We start from the raw sequence: 20,767 nt of genomic DNA, 5'->3' as shown, positions 1-20,767 counted from the left end.
GTGACCTGTTTCTTTCCTTCATTTCTGTTCAGTGACATTTTATTTGTAGCATATTCCATAGATTTTTGTTGTATCTTGGAAGCATCTCGTGCTGCTGTTTCTAATGATATTGAGATGTTTAGCGTTTTCTCGAATGTAAGGTCTTTTTCACACAGGAGCTTCTTCTGTGTGGTTTCACAGTGCATGCCACACATTAACCTGTCCCTCAATGCGTCTGATAGACCAGCTCCAAACTGACAATGTTCTGATCATTTGTGCAATTCAGCACAATATTCAGAAATGCTTTCATGTTTGCTCTGATTCCGTTTATGGAATTTAAATCTTTCAGCAATGACCAGTGGTTTGGGGTTTAAATGCTGTTGGAGAGTGTCTACTACTTGCTTGAACATTTTGTCAGCTGGCTTTTCCGGGCTCCGCAGCAGGCCGTATGTTTTCGTGCCCATTACACTAAGGCTACGTCCACGCAATGCCGGATAATTTTGAAAAAGCTGGTTTCAAGTAAAAACGACAGGTGTCCACACTAAGCATTTTTCAAAATATCTCTGTCCGCATTAGACGGATATTTGGGCGAATCTCCTCCACTGGGCACGCGCAGGACACACAGAAAACAAGCGAGGAGGAAACGGTATACTTGGTGTGCATTTGCCCAGTTACAGAATAGAAAAACTTAAAAGGAATTGCTCTTGGCTCTCACGCAGGAGGACTTAAAACTAAAAAAAAACAAATGCTGGAGCGTATGGAGGCAACCGACAGGGAGTTCATGGACAGTATGACCCAGCTGACGACGAACATTGAAAAACTGACTAACTCTGTTGCATTAATAAAGCACCCTGTTAAATGTATAAAACATGTCTGCATCAGTGTTATCTTGTATTTCCATACAATGTTACATTAGGCTGTTAACGGGTCTAAGTATTTGGTGAGTACATTTCTAACTATTCTGGCTTCAATCTCGTTGCCGTCTGTTCTGAAATTGTTAGGTTCTGCGAAGCGCAGAATCAAATATCGCTGTGATGATTGTACACCCTAGAATCAATTGTTTGGCGACAATAAAGTAATAATAATAATGATAAGAATAAAATAATGAAATGCCGCGCTGCCGCCATCTGTTCCGGCACGTCATGACAGCAGTTTTTAAAAGCTCTGGTTACCCTGTCCCCACTGCAACGGATATTAGGCATTTTCAGATTTATTCACTCTGGAGACCGTTTCTGAAAATCTCCGTTTTCGGGGATGAAAACGCTGTATTAGTGTGGACAGAGGGTCAAAACGAAGAGAAAAAGCTTCATTTTCAAAATTATCCGGCGTAGTGTGGACATAGCCTAAGTAAGATGCTGGCTTTCTTTTCTTCATTAACATCGTTAGCATCACAATATAACTCTATTCTTTCAATATAAACTGCCCAGTCTTCAATGCGACTATCAAATGCTGTAATGTTTCCAATTAACGCCATCCTTGTTATATTAATTTATCCTTGTTATGTGTATTTAGCCCCGGCCCCTTGTTTTCTTTTTGATTCACATGACTTTTGTTTTTACTAGCGTCGCAAGTGTACTCTGGCTAGATGCGTGCGTCGCTCCTTTTTTTTAATCTCTCTTCTGGGTCAGGCAGACCCTCAGCCCTTGAGGTCAGCGCCGGCTGTGATATCGGCTGGATGTGTTGCGGCTCCGACTGTGTCTCCCGCTTCCTTTCGGACTCATGGCCTTGCTCTCTTCTTCCGAGTGTCGTTATCACTTCCAATACAATATAGGTTCATTAACCTCGTTGCCAATTTGTTGTGTTTGTGGCTGTTTACACAACAATATCGTTAATAAAAACACTGGAGACAGGAGCTAAATCAACAGGGCTCTTTACTAACTAAAACCGAACTGAATACGCATATATATAGATCCATACGCGCCTAATAGCGCATGCTCAATATGATGTATTAGTACAACATAAAGTAGTCCTATATTATACACGCAAACACGAGGAAATCTGCAGATGCTGGAAATTCAAGTAACATGCACAAAATGCTGGTGGAATGCGTTCCACCAGCATTTTGTGTGTGTTGCATATATTAAATAGTAGGTTATATGGTACAAACTCCAACATTTTTGTGACCACTGAGGTCAGGGTAACTGGCCTATAATTTCCTTTCTTCTGCCTCTCTCCCTTTTGACGAGTGGCGTGACATTTGCAATTTGAGAACCCTTGTGTGTACAGGAGCGAGATATTTCAGCTAGTTGAGTGGAGTCACAACAACTTTGCACTCAATATCAGTAAGAACTGACTGAGGACTTCAGAGAGTGTAAAATGAGGGAACACACACCTGTCCTCATCGAGGGATCAGAAATGGAGAGACTAAGCAATTTCAAGTTCCTGGGTGCCAACATCTCTGAGGATCTATCCTGGGCCCAACATATTGATGCAGTTACAAAGAAGGAACAATAGCGGCTATATTTCATTAGGAGTTTGAAGTGACTTGTTATGTCACTAAAGACACTCGCAGATTTCTAAAGATGTACCATGGAGAGCACTCCAACTGACTGCATCACCGTCTAGGATGGGGGCGGGGGGGGGTACTGCGCAGGATCGAAAGATATTACAGGAAGTTGTGAACTCAGTCAGCTCCCCCATGGGCACTCTCCTCCCCAGTATCCAAGACACCTTCAGAAGGTGATGCTTCAAAAAGGAGGTATCAGTCAGTAAGGACACCTGCCACTACCTCTCCAGTGTCATTTTCCACGGTTCAATATCTACTCTTGCCTCCCTTTTTCTGTTCATATATCTGAAAAAAAAACTTTTGATATCCTCTTTGATATTATTGGCTGGCTTACCTTTATATTTCATCTTTTCCCTTCTTATGATTTTTTTAGTTGCCTTCTGTTGGGTTTTAAAAGCTTCCCAGTCCTTTAACTTCCCACCAATTGTTGCTCTATTATATGTCCTATCTTTTGTTTTTACATTGGCTTTGACTTCCCTTCTCAGCCATGGTTGTGTCATCCTGCCTTTAGAATATTTCTTCATTGAATTGTATCTACCCTGTGCCTTCCGAATTGCTCCCAGAATTCCAACCATTGCTGCTCTGCTGTCATCCCTGCTAGAGTTTCCTTCTAAAAAAAACTTTGTTCAGCTCCTCTCTTGTGTCTCTGTAATTCCCTTTACTCCACTGTAATACTGATACTTCTGACTTTAGCTTCTCCTCTCAAATTGCAGGGTGAATTCTATCATATTATGATCACTCTCTCCTATGGGTTCCTTTACCTTAAGCTCCCTAATCAAATTCAGTTCATTAAACAACACCCAATCCAGAATATCTGATCCCCTAGTGGGCTCAACCACATGCTGCTCTAAAAAACCCATCTTATAGGAATTCTACAAATTCTCTCTCTTGGGATCCAAAATCAGCACCAACCTAGTTTTTCCAATCTATCTGCATATTGAAACCCGCGTCACAATTGTAATGCATGCCTTTTTGACATGCCAATGATATTGAACCCAATTCTCAATCAGCAGTGTATTTCCTGATGAAGGGTCTCAGCCGGAAATGTCGACTCCTTATTCCTCTCCACAGATGATGCCTGACCTGTTGAGTTCCTGCGTGTGTGTGTGTGTGTGCCTGTGTATTTTCACAGTACACCCCTTTGTAACTGGGAACTCATTGTGGATGTTTTTGTCTTCCTTTTCAGGCTTGTCACCTTCTACATTTGCTGCGTATCCCACACAGGCATCAGTTATTTCCACTGAGATCTGTCAGCAACCTGTTTTGGTCATACCCCGAGTTCATCAGCCGCCAACAGCATTCTATCCAGCCACTGTGCAGCTCTACGTGAACTACTCAGCATTTTACCCAAGGTGAGAATTTCCAGCAGAAAGTCTGTGGTAATGAGTGAAAATGGAATTTCCTAGTGGCCAACCATTTTAATTCCTATCCCTGTTCCCATCCCAACATTGATCTTTTGCCACAATGCTGTCGTTCTCAGGTTGGAGGAGTAACACTTCATGTTCCGTCTAGGTAGCCTCTAACCTGATGGCATGAACGTTGATTTCTTCAACTTCCGGTAATTTTTCTCCACCCCCTTCCCTCTTCTTCTGTTCTCCTCTCTGGCCACCCTCTTACCTCTTCTCTAAGCTGGGGGTGGGGGGCTAAGCTAGTGCCTGTTTATTTGTTTGTCATCACATGGAGAGATGCAAATGGCTAAAGATTGTTTTTTTTTGGTGTGAAAATTTGCTGAGCAAGAGATTACAAGGTGACCTGAAATATTTTTTGCCACCAACACGGGCTTGAGAGGGTGTGGAGGTAGAGGTAGAGGTCCGAGGCCCTCCATTGGTCAGGGTCGACCATGGTTGTTGAGTCCCAGCTGTCTGCGTATATACAAGCCTGGGCAGTAGGATATGGAGAGCAAGCTGTTGCCCATGTAACAAGCTCCCCCTCTCCACACAGCTCTTGAGTCCAAAGGAACAGCACAGACCAATACAGTTTGGCACCAGGAGTTGCCAGACAGCATTGAACTCAATGTAGGACTGAGTTAGGGACGCCAGCTCCAGATTTCTCCTTGGGGTTTACTCATGAAGCCTTCCCAATGAGGGGCCATAGCTGCAAGGCAGCGGAGCTTTGAGATCAAGAGTTTTTCTTCTCCCAGATGAGCTGCCAACCGTGGCTGATGAGCCCCAGCTGCCTGTGAGACGTAGAGGCAGATGCATTCTCACAAGATTTTAACTTCACAGGTTGAACCGGTTTGTTTCCTTTTTGTTGAAGACTGTTTGTTGTTTTGGATTCGCTCTCAACCCTGAGATTGGGAATGTTCATTAAGCTACTGGCATTTCTTTTCCTCAGCAGCTTACAACTCGGTGAGGCAAGTCTCTAAACTGATTCACTGGTTGGGAAGTACAGATTTTCTCATTAGTATAGATATCTAATTATTTTCAGGTCACCATGGTCACTTGCAAAATAGTGATGACTGGATTCACAGACTGATATGTTGTCAAGTTGTAATGGAGTACATCACCTGTAGTATTAGTTATCTTTTCATACCAGTGAAGTAATTATTTGGCATAAAAGGCAGAAGGATATTATGAATTTTTGAAGTGTGGCAAGATGGTGCCAGCGACAATGTCCTGCAGACAGTTCACGAAACTACGTCTTCTTCTCCTTCTTTTAAATATACTTCTACTACTAATCTGTGTGCAATTGGAGCCTGTAATCTACGTTTTCATAATGTGCTTTTGGGCCAACTGAGCGATCTGGTGCTTTTGCTGTCTCCGAGGGAATTTGGCGTGGTTGCAACTGTCGTGGAGCCTAACGGTGGAGAGTCACCCACGACCGGCTGGCAGAGCACAGTTTGTACGGCTTCAGAGCTGTGTATCAGACACGGCTACAAGCAGCACTGGGGGCTGTATTGGCTCCCTTCCTGTTGACCCAGTATACCTCTGACTTTAGATTACAACACTGAGTTTTGTCATCTGCAGAAATTCTCTGATGACTCAGCAATAGTTGGGTGTTTAAAGGGAGGATGGGAGGATGAATACAGGGTGCTGAAGGAGGACTTTGTCCGATGGTGAAAGCTGAATCATCTGCAGCTCAACATCAGTAAGACAGAGGAGATGGCGATGGACTTTAAGAAGACTAAGCCTGCATTGCTCCCTGTTACTACTGACGATAAGGACCTGGATGATAGACTTGAGTGGAGCACCAACACAGAGGCTGAGTACAAGAAGGGCCAGAGTCACCTCTACTTCCTGACGAGACAGAGGTCCTTTGGAGTGTGCAGGCCTCTCCCTCACATATTCTACCGGTCTGTTGTCGCCATTACAGTCTTCTATGTGGTGGTGTGCTGGGGCAGTGGCATCAACATGGCTCAATAAACTGATTAGAAAGGCTGGCTCTGTTATAGAAGTCAAACTGGACACACTGGAGGCTTTGTTAGACCCTGTGGAAAATCCTGGCAATTCTATACAATGTTTGCCACCTTGGCTGAATAGCAGAGCACTTCTAGTAATAGACTAAGATTACTGCACTGCTCCAAAAAGCACAATATGAGGTCATTCTTATCCCCAGCCATTAGGCTCGATAATGAGTTAACCTATAGCCAGGGAAGTGATGACCCCCTCCTGTTAGACCGTTTGAAGTAACTTTTTTAAATTCTTTCTTGCTTCTCTTCTGATATTTGTATCTATGCACTTGTAATGTTCCTGTGACACTGTAATTTCCTTCGGAATCAATGAAGTATCTATCACTGTATTGCACTGTACTGCTGCCGCAAAACAACACGTTTCAGAACATCTGTCCGTGATAATAAACCTGATTCTGATTCTGAAATACCTGGACTCAACAATTGCCAAATGTGTCAATCCACTGTTCAGCTGTAAAGTTCCGGTTTCATATAGCAGAGCTCACTTAAGTTGAAAACTTTCCAATTTTGATGTGTTAGGGTGTATTCTGGAGTTACGGAATACGGCAAGTAATAATTTCAACAGCAACCAGTCTTCAGATTTGAATGTAGACTGTAGATTGAATTCAAAATGCGGCTGGGAACAATGATCTTCCTGAAGCTGCAGACTGGGGTTGATTGCAAACCACGAAACACCCCATTCACCTGAGACTTCGGCTTATGCATTAGTTCAGCCCGGAGACAGGAGACATTAATATTCGATTTGGGTGCCTGGACTGTTGTGTGAAGATCTAGGTGTTTGGAAGTTATATGTAACTGGAAGGAGCATTATGAATGCATTGTAACTATAGAATTGTCCTGCTGTTACCTTTGATCTTTAACATATAAAAATGCGATGCAATTTGATGTTGTGGTGTTCACCGATTAGTTTGCAGACGTTTTATCACCAGTCGAGGTGACACTCTGAGTGTGCAGTTGTTGGTGTTTCTCCCTGGGAGAGTGTGACCTCCGTCGGTCGTGGTCGACTGTGGGTACTGCGCCTCTGGTAGTCACTGGTTTGTCGAGCAGCGTCGACTGTGGCTATTGAGGCCAATCCTGGAACAACTGGCTCTGCCACAGCTGCTGCATGTGTAGGCATCGTGGAATTGTTGTCCGCTGTCTGCTGTGCTCTCTGTTCAGCTCTCCGCTCCTCAAACTGACTCAGAATTGCTCTTTCGCCTCACTCTAGGCGTTGCTGAAGAGCACCTCGCCATTTGTTGCAGTCATCTGCTGTATCCTTGATTTTTAAGGCTTTCATGTCGCGCTTGCAGAGGTCCTTGAGGCGAAGCCGGGGTCTACCAACGTCCCTCTTGCCTGTTGCACTCCCTGCGAGTGCTCACATTTATACAGACCCCACTTGCTTGCCTATCCAAACACGAGCACTCCCAGAGAGACACACCATCAACTGCGCACTGAGGCTGTCTCCTCGACTGGCGATGAAAATGTCTGCAAACGAGTTGCCAAGCTCGGTGAATACCGCAATATCAAATGCCTCAGCCAGAGCTACCAATATCCACCAGCCTGTGTTGTAATGCTGGGCTAGGGAGCCGCTCCCAGGGTGACTCCAAACACTGTTGGTTTGTGTGTGCCCAATAAAGACCTCTGCGCTACCAGCTGCGGGTCTCTCTGGTAGCTTTTGCTGACAGGCACAACAATGTGAAAACATCACCTCAAAGCTGAATATAATTCCCTGTGGTGGTCTTTAAAACTCAGCCAACACTGCAATACCAATGAGGAAAGCATTCAGTTGTTTATTTTGGACTGATTGAATGTGCCTCTAGCTAAACTGCTTAATGGCCATTATTATCTTCAGTTACTATTTTAAAATTCATGAGCATGAAAAAGTCATAAAAATAAAAATATTTGTTTAAAAAGGGCAAGTTAATGACTAAACCTCAGCGAGTAAACCAGCCTGGTTAACTTCATTGTAATGTCAAGAATTTTGACCCTCTAAGCAATAGCAAACAAGCACTTGCTTGTACGCTGACAAAATGAGATGCCCTGAGAAGCTGCTGATATTTCTCTGCCTGATGCTGGAATTCAGCCAGTCACGAATTCTCTCAATGACTCTTGCAACTCACGATCTCGGTATTATTTATTAATTCTTTTTGTGTGATTTTGATTGGGGCGGCCACAGATAATGAACGACACAGTATTAGATTAAACTAGAACTGAACTGGAACTGAATATGCCTGGACTATTTCCATGACTCTTGTGGGTTGGAGTTTTATATCCTGTGATTTTCGCTTGTTTATATTTTGCCGTTTGCGCAGGGGAGAGGGGTCTGACATTTTCTTTGAAAGGGTTCCACGGTTTTCTTTGTTTTGTGGCTGTCTGTGGGAAGATGAATCTCAGGGTTGTATACTGCATACAGACTTTGATAATCAATGTACTTTGAACTTGAACTTCAACTTTGAGCTTTTATTTGCATGATTTGTATTCTTTTGCACTTTGTCAGTCTTTGTTATTTACAGTTATTCTTAAATTCTATTGCATTTCTTTATTTTCCTGTAAATTCCAGCACAGAAATGAACCTCAAGGTAATATTCAGTGACAAATACGTACTTAGATGATATATTTGACTTTGACCTTGAAAAAAATATTTGCAGATAGTCACTCTTCCCCCTTCCCTTTCTTCCAAGGTCTTCTGTCCTCTCCTATCAGATTCCCCCCTCTCCAGCCCTTTATCTCTTTCAACAAATTTCACCTATTTACAACTGCTTTTCCCAGAGAGTGGTGAATCTGTGGAATTCTCTGCCCAATGAAGCAGTGGAGGCTACCTCTGTAAATATATTTAAGACAGGATTGGATAGATTTTTGCATAGTAGGGGAATTAAGGGTTATGGGGAAAAGGCAGGTAGGTGGAGATGAGTCAGTGGCCAGATCAGCCATGATCTTATTGAATGGTGGAGCAGGCTCGATGGGCCAGATGGCCGACTCCTGCTCCTATTTCCTATGTTCTCATGTTCAATTGACTTTGCAGCTCTTCACTTCACCCCTCCCCCTTCCGATTTCACCTACCACCTACCACCTACTACCTTGTACTACCTGGTACGGAGGGGCCACTGCACAGGATCAGAAAAACAGCAGAAAGTCATAAACTCAGCCAGCTCCATTTTGGCCTCCCCAGATCTGTCATTAAGGACCCCCATCACCCAGGACATGCCCTCTTCCATTGCTACCGTCAAGCAGGAGATATCGGAACATGAAGACACACAATCAATGGTTCAGGAACAGCTTCCTCCCCTCTGCCATCAGATTTCTGAATGGACATGGAACATGTGAATACTACATCACTATTTTTTCACTACTTATTTAATTTAATATTTTTATACATATACTGTACTTATAATTCATAGATTTTATTATATATTGTGATAATTTACAGATTTTATTATATATTGCGATGTACAGCTGCTGCATAACAACATATTTCATGACATATGTTGGTGATATTAAACTTGATTCTGATTTTGACAAAAAGTTTCAAGAAAACATCAATATAATAGAGGGGGTAATTTACAACAAACTCTGCAAATACGAAAAGGAAAGAAAAAATATATAATAAATAAGCAATAAATATTGAGAGCCTTGCATCCTGATGATGGTGTCAGTCCAAGTAGGGAAGGTGTCAGAAAATAACCCAGGGACCCAGGGGCACTACAAATAAAGCCCAAAGTTCAAAGTAAATGTATTATCAAAGTACATATATGTCACCCATATAAGACCATATGACCACAAAACATAGGAGCAGAATTAGGCTATTCAATCTGTCAAGCCTGCTCTATCATTCCATCATGGCTGATTTATTATCCCTGTCAACCTCATTCTCCTGCCTTCCCCCTCCCCCCGCCATAACCTTTGACACCCTGACTGATCAAGAACCCGTCAACCTCTGCTTCTTAATGTCTTCCCGGGGTCACAGGTAAGAGAAAATCTGCAGGTGCTGGAAATCCAGAGCAACACACACAAAATGCTGGAGGAACTCAACAGCCAGGCAGCATCAGTGGAAAAAAGCACAGTCGATGCTTCAGGCTGAGACCCTTCGGCAGAACTTGAGAAAAAAAAGCTGAGGAGTAAATTTGAAAGGTGGGGCCGAGGAGAAACACCAGGCGATAGGCGAAACTTGGAGGGGGAGGGATGAAGTAAAGAGCTAGGAAGTTGACTGGTGAAAGAGACAGAAGGCCATGGAAGAAAGGAAAATGGGGTGGGGGAGGAGCACCAGAGGGAGGTGATGGGTGGGCAAGGAGATAACATGAGAGAGGAACAAGGGGGTGGGAAATGATGAAGGGGGCTGGCATTACCTGAAGTTTGAGAAATCGATATTCATGCCATCAGGTTGGAGGCTACCCAAACAGAATATAAGATGTCGTTCCCCCAACCTCATCATGACATTGATATTAAGGAAGAGGAGGTGTTGGAGTTGTTAAAATACATTAGGACGGATAAGTCCCTGGGGCCTGACGGCATATTCCCCAGGCTGCTCCACAAGGCGAGGGAAGCGATTGCTGAGTCTCTGGCTAGGATCTTTATGTCCTCGTTGTCCACGGGAACGGTACCGGAGGATTGGAGGGAGGCTAATGTTGTCCCCTTGTTCAAAAAAGGTAGTAGGGATAGTCTGGGTAATTATAGACCAGTGAGCCTTATGTCTGTGGTGGGAAAGCTGTTGGAAAAGGTTCTTAGAGATAGGATCTATGAGCATTTAGAGAACCATGGTCTGATCAGGGACAGTCAGCATGGCTTTGTGAAGGGCAGATCGTGTCTAACAAGCCTGATAGAGTTCTTTGAGGAGGTGACCAGGCATATAGATGAGGGTAGTGCAGTGGATGTGATCTATATGGATTTTAGTAAGGCATTTGACAAGGTTCCACACGGTAGGCTTATTCAAAAAGTCAGGAGGCATGGGATCCAGGGAAGTTTGGCCAGGTGGATTCAGAATTGGCTTGCCTGCAGAAGGCAGAGGGTGGTGGTGGAGGGAGTACATTCAGATTGGAGGATTGTGACTAGTGGCGTCCCACAAGGATCTGTTCTGGGACCTCTACTTTTCGTGATTTTTATTAACGACCTGATTGTCGGGGTAGAGGGGTGGGTTGGCAAGTTTGCAGATGACACAAAGGTTGGTGGTGTTGTGGATAGTGCAGAGGATTGTCGAAGATTGCAGAGAGACATTGATAGGATGCAGAAGTGGGCTGAGAAGTGGCAGATGGAGTTCAACGCAGAGAAGTGTGAGGTGGTACACTTTGGAAGGACAAACTGCAAGGCAGAGTACAAAGTAAATGGCAGGATACTTGGTAGTGTGGAAGAGCAGAGGGATCTGGGGGTACATGTCCACAGATCCCTGAAAGTTACCTCACGGGTAGATAGGGTAGTTAAGAAAGCTTATGAGGTGTTAGCTTTAATAAGTCAAGGGATAGAGTTTAAGAGTTGCGATGTAATGATGCAGCTCTATAAAACTCTGGTTAGGCCACACTTGGAGTACTGTGTCCATTTCTGGTCGCCTCACTATAGGAAGGATGTGGAAGCATTGGAAAGGGTACAGAGGAGATTTACCAGGATGCTGCCTGGTTTAGAGAGTACGCATTATGATCAGAGATTAAGGGAGCTAGGGCTTTACTCTTTGGAGAGAAGGAGGATGAAAGGAGACATGATAGAGGTGTACAAGATAATAAGAGGAATAGATAGAGTGGATAGGCAGTGCCTCTTCCCCAGGGCACCACTGCTCAATACAAGAGGACATGGCTTTAAGGTAAGGGGTGGGAAGTTCAAGGGGGATATTAGAGGAAGGTTTTTTACTCAGAGAGTGGTTGGTGTGTGGAATGCACTGCCTGAGTCAGTGGTGGAGGCAGATACACTCGTGAAATTTAAGAGACTACTAGACAGGTACATGGAGGAACTTAAGGTGGGGGTTATGTGGGAGGCAGGGTTTGAGGGTCAGCACAACATTGTGGGCCGAAGGGCCTGTACTGTTCTCTATTCTATATTCTATGTAAAAGAGGAGAGTTGGGCATGGGGCTAGCAACCCTATCCTTCAGAAACCCAGAGCTACAGCAATGCCAACAGAAGCTGCAAAGACATCATCCCCAGGCGAGGGAGACAACCTGAAGTACTGGATGGGCCGGGACAGAGGGCTCTGTCGAGCTGCCGTCATCAGCCAGTGCCCCAGTGGGGGTGAGGAGGCTTAAGAAGGAGAACAGTGTAATACCTGCCATAAAAATTCAACTGCATAATATTCCAGAAGTTCCGTTAACAAGAAATTATGCTAATTTTATTAGTTCACAATAAGCATTTGTTATCCCTCCCTAAGCTCTCTCATTGGCCACAATGCACTAGTTTGCATAATATTCAAGAATATTAAGCCCTATTATATAATTATGCTGCATATTATTATGCAAAATATTATGCTGTATAGTATGACCTGAGGAGACCATTGCAAGTCAATTTTTCTCATTGGCCAGAATGCACTAGTTTGCATAATATTCAAGAATATTGTGCCTCATAATATAATTATAGTGCATATTATTATCTAGAATATTTTGCTGAATAATATAATATAACCTGAGGAGACTATTAAGAGTCAAGGCCAGAATTCACAAGTTTGGCAGATCTCAATCCTTGAAGGGCAGATTTTTCTTAAAACTGATAGTTTGGGAGTTTCATAGTTACTATTACTGAGACTAGCTTTAATTCCAGTTTTCCTTACTCAAGTTTAAACTTCTCAGTTGCCATACCATTTTATGAATAAATCGACACCTCTGGTTATCCTCGCCAATAATTATAGTTCTTGTTTTGTCACACTTCAAATTCACATGTAAAACTAAATTCAAAATTATGTTGACCGACTGGGCGTAATTTTCAGGTGTTGGAGGACAGTATAGAGGGAATATGAGAGATAAGTTTTTACACAGAGAGTGGTGGGATTGTGGAGCACCCTGCTGGGGTGGTGGTACAGACAGATACATTCGGGACATTTAAGAGACTCTTAGAATGTAACAGGAATGTAGAACAATAGAGGGCTGTGTAAGAGGGAAGGATGAGATTGATCTGAGAGTAGGTTAAAAGGTCAGCAGAGCATTGTGGGCCAAAGGGCCTGTACTGTACCGTAGTGTTCTGTGATCCGTGTTCCATGTCTAAATCCAATGATCACAAAGTGGACTGATTTTTTTTCTCGATCTAACTTTGCCCCATTCAACACCAGAGCAACATTCAGGCAATAAGTTTTTGACTAAATTAACAGTTTACAGAAATTACTTGGGTGAATACCTAACCAAGGCATCTACAATTAATTAGGAACACACATCAAAGTTGCTGGTGAACGCAGCAGGCCAGGCAGTATCTCTAGGAAGAAGTACGGATGACATTTCGGGCCGAACCCCTTCGTCAGTACTCAGCATCTGCAGATTTCCTCGTGTTTGCGTACATTTATTTAGGTGCTTGTTCCGACAGAACTTCAGTCAACAAATCTGAATTAGAGATTCAGCATCAGTGGAAAAGATCTCATGGCCCTGCCAGATAGAGTAATTCGGCTCTTGCTCTACAAATTAATAAAATTAAAATGCAAACACTACTTAACAGTATTCTTTCTCTCTCTTCACAAGATAGCATTTTCTTCTACATTCTCCCTGTGTCGCGTGGCTTTCCTCAGAGTGCTCTGGTTTCCTCCCACATTCCGATGACGTACGGTTAGGGTTAGTGAGTTGTGGGCGTGCTACGATGGTGCCAGAGGCATGGTAGCACTTGCGGGCTGCCCCAGCACATCCTCACTGATTTGACCTGATGCAAAAAGATGCATTTTTCTGCACATTTCAATGTATATTTGACAAATAAATTTAAAGCTAAACTACTCTGAAGGTGGACCGTACATTAAATTGGACTTGAGGAATTAACTGGCTGCCATAGCTCAATAAGATGATTTTGGCTGCTTTGGCACCTGGATTTGCTGAACAAAAGCTTATTGTATTTAGAGATACAGTGTGGAACACTCCTTTCCAGACCTTCAAGCCAGAACGATCAGAACCCAAATTAGAATCAAGTTTAATATCACTGGCATATGTCCTAAAATTTACTGTTTTGTAGCAGCAGGGCATTGAACTACATAATCATAAAAAATATAAATTACAATAAGAAGTAATTATATTTTAAAAAAGAAAATAAGTAATGTAAGAAGAGAGAGATAAAAGCTGAAGTAGTGTTCATGGGTTCATTGTCCAGTCAGAGATCTGATGGCAGAGGGGAAGAAGCTGTTCCTTTTTAAAGCCATCGCCTTTTGAAGATGTCCTTGATGGTGAGGAGGCTGGTGCTGGAGTTGGCTGAGTTTACAATTTTCTGCAACTTTTTCTGATCCTGTGCAGCGGATACGGAATTCCGATGTCCCGAGCTGTAATAACATCTCACTAACCGCTAGGTCAACCAAGTTGTACTGGTCTTTTGTAATAGATCTAGTTACCTTTATCCATGCTTAGCAACTGAAATCATCAAGAATGGCTTAAGTTGAAAGTGAAGGGGCATAATTTGATAGTGATTGGAGGAAAGTATAGGGGGGATGTCAAAAGTAACCACCTTACACAGGGAATGGTGGTGGCACGAAACTTGTCCCCATGCTCAATAATTTCTCTTTCGGCTCCTCCCACTTCCTTCAAACAAAAGGTGTAGCCATGGGTCCCAGCTATGCCTGCCTTTTTGTCAGCTATGTGGAACAGTCCATGTTCCAAGCCTACACTGGTGTCACTCCCCAACTTTTCCTATGCTACTTCAATGACTGTATTGGTACTGATTCCTGCTCCCATGCAGAGCTTGTCAATTTCATCCACTTTGCCTCCAACTTCCACTCTGCCCTTTCCGACACCTCCCTCCCCTTTCTCGATCTTCTCCATCTCTCTGTCTCTGTCTCTGGAGACAGCTTATCTACAGATGTCTATTACAAACCCACGGACTCTCACAGCTACCTGGACTAGACCTCTTCCCACCCTGTTACTTGTAAAAATGCCATCCCCTTCTCGCAATTCCTCCATCTCCGCTGCATCTACTCTCAGGGTGAGGCTTTCCATTCCAGAATGAAGGGGATGTCCTCCTTCTTCAAAGAAAGGGGCTTCCCTTCCTCCACCATCAGTGCTGCCCTCAACCACACCTCCTCCATTTCATGCACGTCTACCCTCACCCCATCCATCCAACACCAGGGACAGAGTTCTCACCTAAAACTCCACCATTCTCTAGGTCCAGCACATAATTCTCTGTAACTTCCGCCATCTCCAACGGGATCCCCCTACCAAGCACATCTCCCCCCCTCCCCATTTTCTGCTTTCTGCAGGGATCGCTCCCTACATGACTCCCTTGTCCATTTGTCCCTCCCCACTGATCTCCCTCCTGGCATTTATCCTTGCAAGTGGAACAAGTGCTACACCTGCCCCTACACCATCTCCCTCACTACCATTCGGGGCCCTAAACAGTCCTTCTAGGTGAGGCGACACTTCACCTGTGAGTCTGTTGGGGGTCATCTACTGTACCTGGTGCTCCCGGTGTGGCCTCCTGTATATCGGTGAGATCCGACGTAGACTGGGTGACCGCATTGCTGAGCATCTGTGCTCCGTGGGATCTCCCAGTGACCACCCATTTTAATTACACTTTCCATTCTCACATGCCAGTCCATGGCCTCTTCTACTGTCGAGATGAGGCCACACTCAGATTGGAGGAACAACACCCTACATTTCACCTGGGTAGCCTCCAACCTGATGGCATGAACATCGACTTCTCAAACTTTGGTAATTTCACTCCCCCCGCCCCCTCAACATTCCCCACTCTCATTCCTCTTTCCCTGCATTCATGTGATTATGGTGGGATACTTAAGTTCATTCTTTGTTATATTTTAGCCTGGGACACATGTGTGTTTGTGGCTCACTCTGACAGTAACCGGAGTGTGTGACAGTCACCTCCCCCATCTGTATGTGACTGAGTGGGTTCTCTCCCCGGGTCACAATTCCCGGACTGTTTTGTGCTTGTCGCAGTAAAAATGGTTGTGGAGTTAAACGAGCTTTTCTTGTCTATCATCGTGGACCGAATGTTGGTGCCAGGTGTCAGGGTGAAAAGGGTGAAAAGCTATGACATTGGATGGAGCTCCTGAAGGTCAAGGGATTGAGGAATAAGATTCCCGCAGACCCGGTCCGGGCTCTTGGAGACGGGACCCAGAGGGAGGATCTGGGAACCGAGCAATGTGCCTTCCCAGGGAACATACCCAGACCCTCCAACCTGAGGGACATGGCGGAGCACATCACCCGCCTCCCTTGCGGCCCGCACCAGGGAACCAAGATGCCGCTGCCACAGGGCCCTCGTGGCAGCACTGGAGTGGTGTTTTGTGCAGAGACCGTTGCAGGAAGCTATGAGGGAAGAGCTGGGCACCAGGAGGTGTCACGTGGGAGAAAGCCTGGGTGTGCTCGCAACAGATCTCCACCATTGTGTTCGGCATGGCTACTCCCAGTTCCTTCCCGCGGCCCAGTAAGAGCTTCCCTCCACACCTCTGTCAAGAGGCTCTGCCACTTCAGCAGCGTGTTCGCCTGACATCACCATCACCACTGGCAGAGGTGCAGAGGGCAGAAGCAATTTTAGCTCCCCAAGGCATTCCAGCGTTGCCCCGCACAGCGAGACCCTGGGCTTGTGTCACCGAGGCGGAGGAGGAAATTGATGAGGGAGGGTCCGTGTGACAGGTACAACCAGCCCTGCTGGGTGCCACAGAGGGATCGCTACTTCTGGTGTGGCGATGCAGGCCACGTGGCCCGAACAGCCCTGCATCAGCGCCATGCCACAGACCAGCTCAGCCACTGGGAAACGCTGAGAGGGCAGCGCCGCCCAAGACCATCAACAGGATCCCTCCATTGTCACCCCTCTGGGTGAGAGCAAGGCTCACACGTGGACTGTGTGCTGGAGGGCATCAGGTGCCGTGTGTCGGTCATCACTATCATCCGCCCTGGTGTTCTCCCCAGCACGGTCGAGCCATCTCCGCCTGGGGGGACAACGATGGCAGTCCAGTTGACTACGGTCACCGGCGACTCTGCCGTGATGCGAGGGAAGAGGAGGCCGCGCAGCGCAGTGGAGGAAGACACGGTGGAGCACGAGGTGTAGCTCGCCGACACCCGAGAGTCCTGCATCCTTGGCCTGGACCTGCTGTCCCGCTGGGGGGTGGGGGCCGTGTGGATGTGTTGGGGTCAACACTCTACCTCAGTGCTGAAGCCGTGGCTCCCCGGCAGAGCAGCTCCAGGAAACGGCCCCAGCAGGGGCAGCAACGACTACCAATGGTCTCACAGTGGCCCACTGCAGTGCAGCACACCTCCAGCACACACGGAGCAGCGACCGAACGCAACACGGAGCAGCGACCGAACGCACACGGAGCAGCGGCCGAACGCACACGGAGCAGCGGCTGAACGCACACGGAGCAGTGACCAAACGCAAGACGGAGCAGCGACCGTACGCAACACGGAGCAGCGACCGAACGCACACGGAGCAGTGACCGAACGCACACGGAGCAGCAGCCGAACACAACACGGAGCAGCGACCGAACGCACACGGAGCAGCGACCGAACGCACACGGAGCAGCGACCAAACGCAACACGGAGCAGCGACCAAACGCAACACGGAGCAGCGACCGAACGCACACGGAGCAGTGACCGAATGCAACACGGAGCAGCGGCTGTACGCACACAGAGCAGCGGCCGAACGCAACACAGAGCAGCGGCCGAACGCAACACGGAGCAGCAACCGAACGCAACACGGAGCAGCGACCGAACGCAACACGGAGCAGCGGCCGAACGCACACAGAGCAGCGACCGAACGCAACACAGAGCAGCGACCGAACGCAACACAGAGCAGCGGCCGTACGCACACAGAGCAGCGGCCGAACGCAACACGGAGCAGCGGCCGAACGCAACACGGAGCAGCGACCGGACGCACACAGAGCAGCAACCGAACGCAACACAGAGCAGCGGCCGTACGCACACAGAGCAGCGGCCGAACGCAACACGGAGCAGCGGCCGAACGCAACACGGAGCCTGACCAATCTTACACAGTCCCAGGCCGCTCCATCCAGGACAATGTCCACCTAGTACGGGACCTGATCCACCTACTCCAGGAGACTGGGACCCCGGCAGCGTTTCTTTCTCTTGACCAGGAGAAGGCTTTTGACCGGGTGGACCACAGTTTCCTGGTGGGCACCCTGCAGGCTTTTGGGCTTGGACCACACTTTGTGGCCCGAGTTCGGCTCCTGTACTCTGCCGCAGAGTGCCTAGTTAAGATTAACGGATCATTGACAGGACCTATCCACTTCCGAAGAGGAGTGCGTCAAGGGTGCCCCATGTCCAGTCAACTGTATGCGATCTATGTCGAGCCATTCCTCAGCCTTCTTCGGCGAAGGCTGACAGGTCTGGTTCTGCGCGAACCGGACATGGGGGTCGTCCTCTCGGCCTACGCCGATGACGTACTCCTCATGATGACAGACCCCTGTGACCTGCGGAGGATGCGCGAGTGCCAAGATGTTTTCTCGGCGGCATCCTCCGCCAGGATTAACTGGGCGAAATGTTCCGGACTCTTAGTAGGCCAGTGGCAGGTGGACTCCCTGCCGGAGGAGATGAGAGCTTTTCAGTGGAGCACCAGACGTCTTCTCTATCTGGGAGTCTACCTGAGTCCTTCTGGGGAGACCTGGCTGGCGAACTGGCAGGACCTGGAGACAAAGGTCATGGCCCGGCTAGGGCGCTGGTCAGGCCTTCTCAGGGTGCTTTCCTATCGAGGCAGGGTGGTGGTCATAAACCAGCTGGTGGCCTCCATGTTGTGGTACCGGATGGTCACCTTGGCCCCCCCTGCCCCTTTTGTCGCAAGAATGCAGAGGAAGCTAGTGGACTTCTTCTGGGGAAACAGGAAGCACTGGATCTCTGCAGCGGTTCTGAGTCTCCCAGAAGGAGAGAGCGGACAGTCGCTGGTGTGTGTACGCACACGACTGGCGGCTCTCCGCCTCAGGACTCTGCAGTGATTCCTGTACGCCGAGCACCCTCCCAGGTGGCACGTGTTGGCGACTTTCTTCCTCCGGAGGGGCTGCTGTCTTGCTGAAGATATGCAGCTACCACTGGCGGGCGTTAGCCATGCTGCTTTGCAGAGGCTGCCCGGCTTCTATCAGGACCTACTGAGAGTCTGGAACATGGTTGCCTCAGGCCGGGAATCCCCTCCTCTGGCAGAGGGCGGGGTCCTGGCCGACCCTTGCCCTGTCTCAACGGATGTCAGTGCGGCTCAGGTGTGTGGAACGACTCGGACTGAGCTGCTCGTCGGGCCCAGGCCCCGCAGCCTTACCCGAGAGACGAATCCACACAACTTGAGCCGTCTTTCATCAACACCCACAATCCCATTCAGGGATGCAGGCAGGAGGTACCTTTATGGGCTGCTGCTCCACACCCTCCACTTCCTAGCATTTGTCCACCGTCCCGACACGCCATGGCGGTCGGTCTTTCCACCTGGAGGTGAGGGGGGTCCCCAATGGAAGTCCCTCTACAAGGGAGTCCTTCCCATGCACCTTGGGGATCTCGGCTGGAGGGTGCTGCATAAAGCGGTGCCCTGCAATAAGTTCTTTAGTTTGTACACGGATCTCCCAGCCGTGTGTCACTTCTGTGGGCTGGAGGAGACCGTGTACCATATGTACGTGGAGTGTGTGAGGCTGCACCCCCTTTTCGCGTATTTGCGTAGGCTGCTTCTTGCCTTCTGGTTGCATTTCAGTCCCACCCTATTCATATATGGTCATCCAGTAAGGAGGGGGGCACAGAGGGATGAGGATGTCCTTGTCAACTTGCTCCTGGGGCTGGCGAAAATTGCCATCCGTGGCTCCTGGAAAAGGGTGGCAGGAGGTTCTCCCCGGGCGGATTGCCTGGCTATGTTTAGGGGATATGTTCGTGCCCGGGTGAATATTGAAAAGGAATACGCACAGTCCACGGTGACCGTAGAGATGTTCCGGGACCATTGGGCTCCGCGGGGTGTAAATGCCATCATTGATGAGGATGGCAATATATTGGTTTAACATGTATTGTCTGTTTGTAGTGTAGTAAATGTGTTAGTCACTGGGTTTGTAAATATTGTATAGCACCGACATTTGTAATAAAGAATTTTGTGAAAAAAAAAAGACCATCAACAGGATCCCTCCATTGTCACCCCTCTGGGTGAGAGCAAGGCTCACACGTGGACTGTGTGCTGGAGGGCATCAGGTGCCGTGTGTCGGTCATCACTATCATCCACCCCGGTGTTCTCCCCAGCACGGTCGAGCCATCTCCGCCTGGGGGGACAACGATGGCAGTCCAGTTGACTACGGTCACCGGCGACTCTGCCGTGATGCGAGGGAAGAGGAGGCCGCGCAGCGCAGTGGAGGAAGACACGGTGGAGCACGAGGTGTAGCTCGCCGACACCCGAGAGTCCTGCATCCTTGGCCTGGACCTGCTGTCCTGCTGGGGGGTGGGGGCCGTGTGGATGTGTTGGGGTCAACACTCTACCTCAGTGCTGAAGCCGTGGCTCCCCGGCAGAGAAGCTCCAGGAAACGGCCCCAGCAGGGGCAGCAACGACTACCAATGGTCTCACAGTGGCCCACTGCAGTGCAGCACACCTCCAGCACACACGGAGCAGCGACCGAACGCAACACGGAGCAGCGGCCGAACGCAACACAGAGCAGCGACCGAACGCAACACGGAGCAGCGACCAAACGCAACACAGAGCAGCGGCCGTACGCACACGGAGCAGCGACCGAATGCAACACGGAGCAGCGACCGAATGCAACATGGAGCAGCGACCGAATGCAACACGGAGCAGCGACCAAACGCAACACAGAGCAGCGGCCGTATGCACAC

At 47.7% G+C, this 20,767-nt stretch overlaps 1 protein-coding gene across 4 annotated transcripts in view; it reads left to right on the top strand.

Moving 5' to 3' along the window:
- Nucleotides 1-20,767, top strand: part of esrp1 (epithelial splicing regulatory protein 1) — a 101,918-nt gene that overhangs the window by 66,858 nt on the left and 14,293 nt on the right. For all 4 annotated transcript variants that reach the window (XM_072251825.1, XM_072251816.1, XM_072251809.1 and 1 more), the window contains one exon: nucleotides 3,672-3,837. In XM_072251825.1, coding sequence (XP_072107926.1) covers nucleotides 3,672-3,837 — 166 coding nt within the window. The remainder of the gene's footprint in view (nucleotides 1-3,671; nucleotides 3,838-20,767) is intronic.

Source organism: Mobula birostris, chromosome 1 (genome assembly GCF_030028105.1).
Source record: "Mobula birostris isolate sMobBir1 chromosome 1, sMobBir1.hap1, whole genome shotgun sequence".
In the NCBI taxonomy this organism is placed as follows: Eukaryota; Metazoa; Chordata; class Chondrichthyes; order Myliobatiformes; family Myliobatidae; genus Mobula; species Mobula birostris.
The sequence above is the reverse complement of the archived record's forward strand: the minus strand, read 5'-3'. Positions and strand labels throughout refer to the sequence as shown.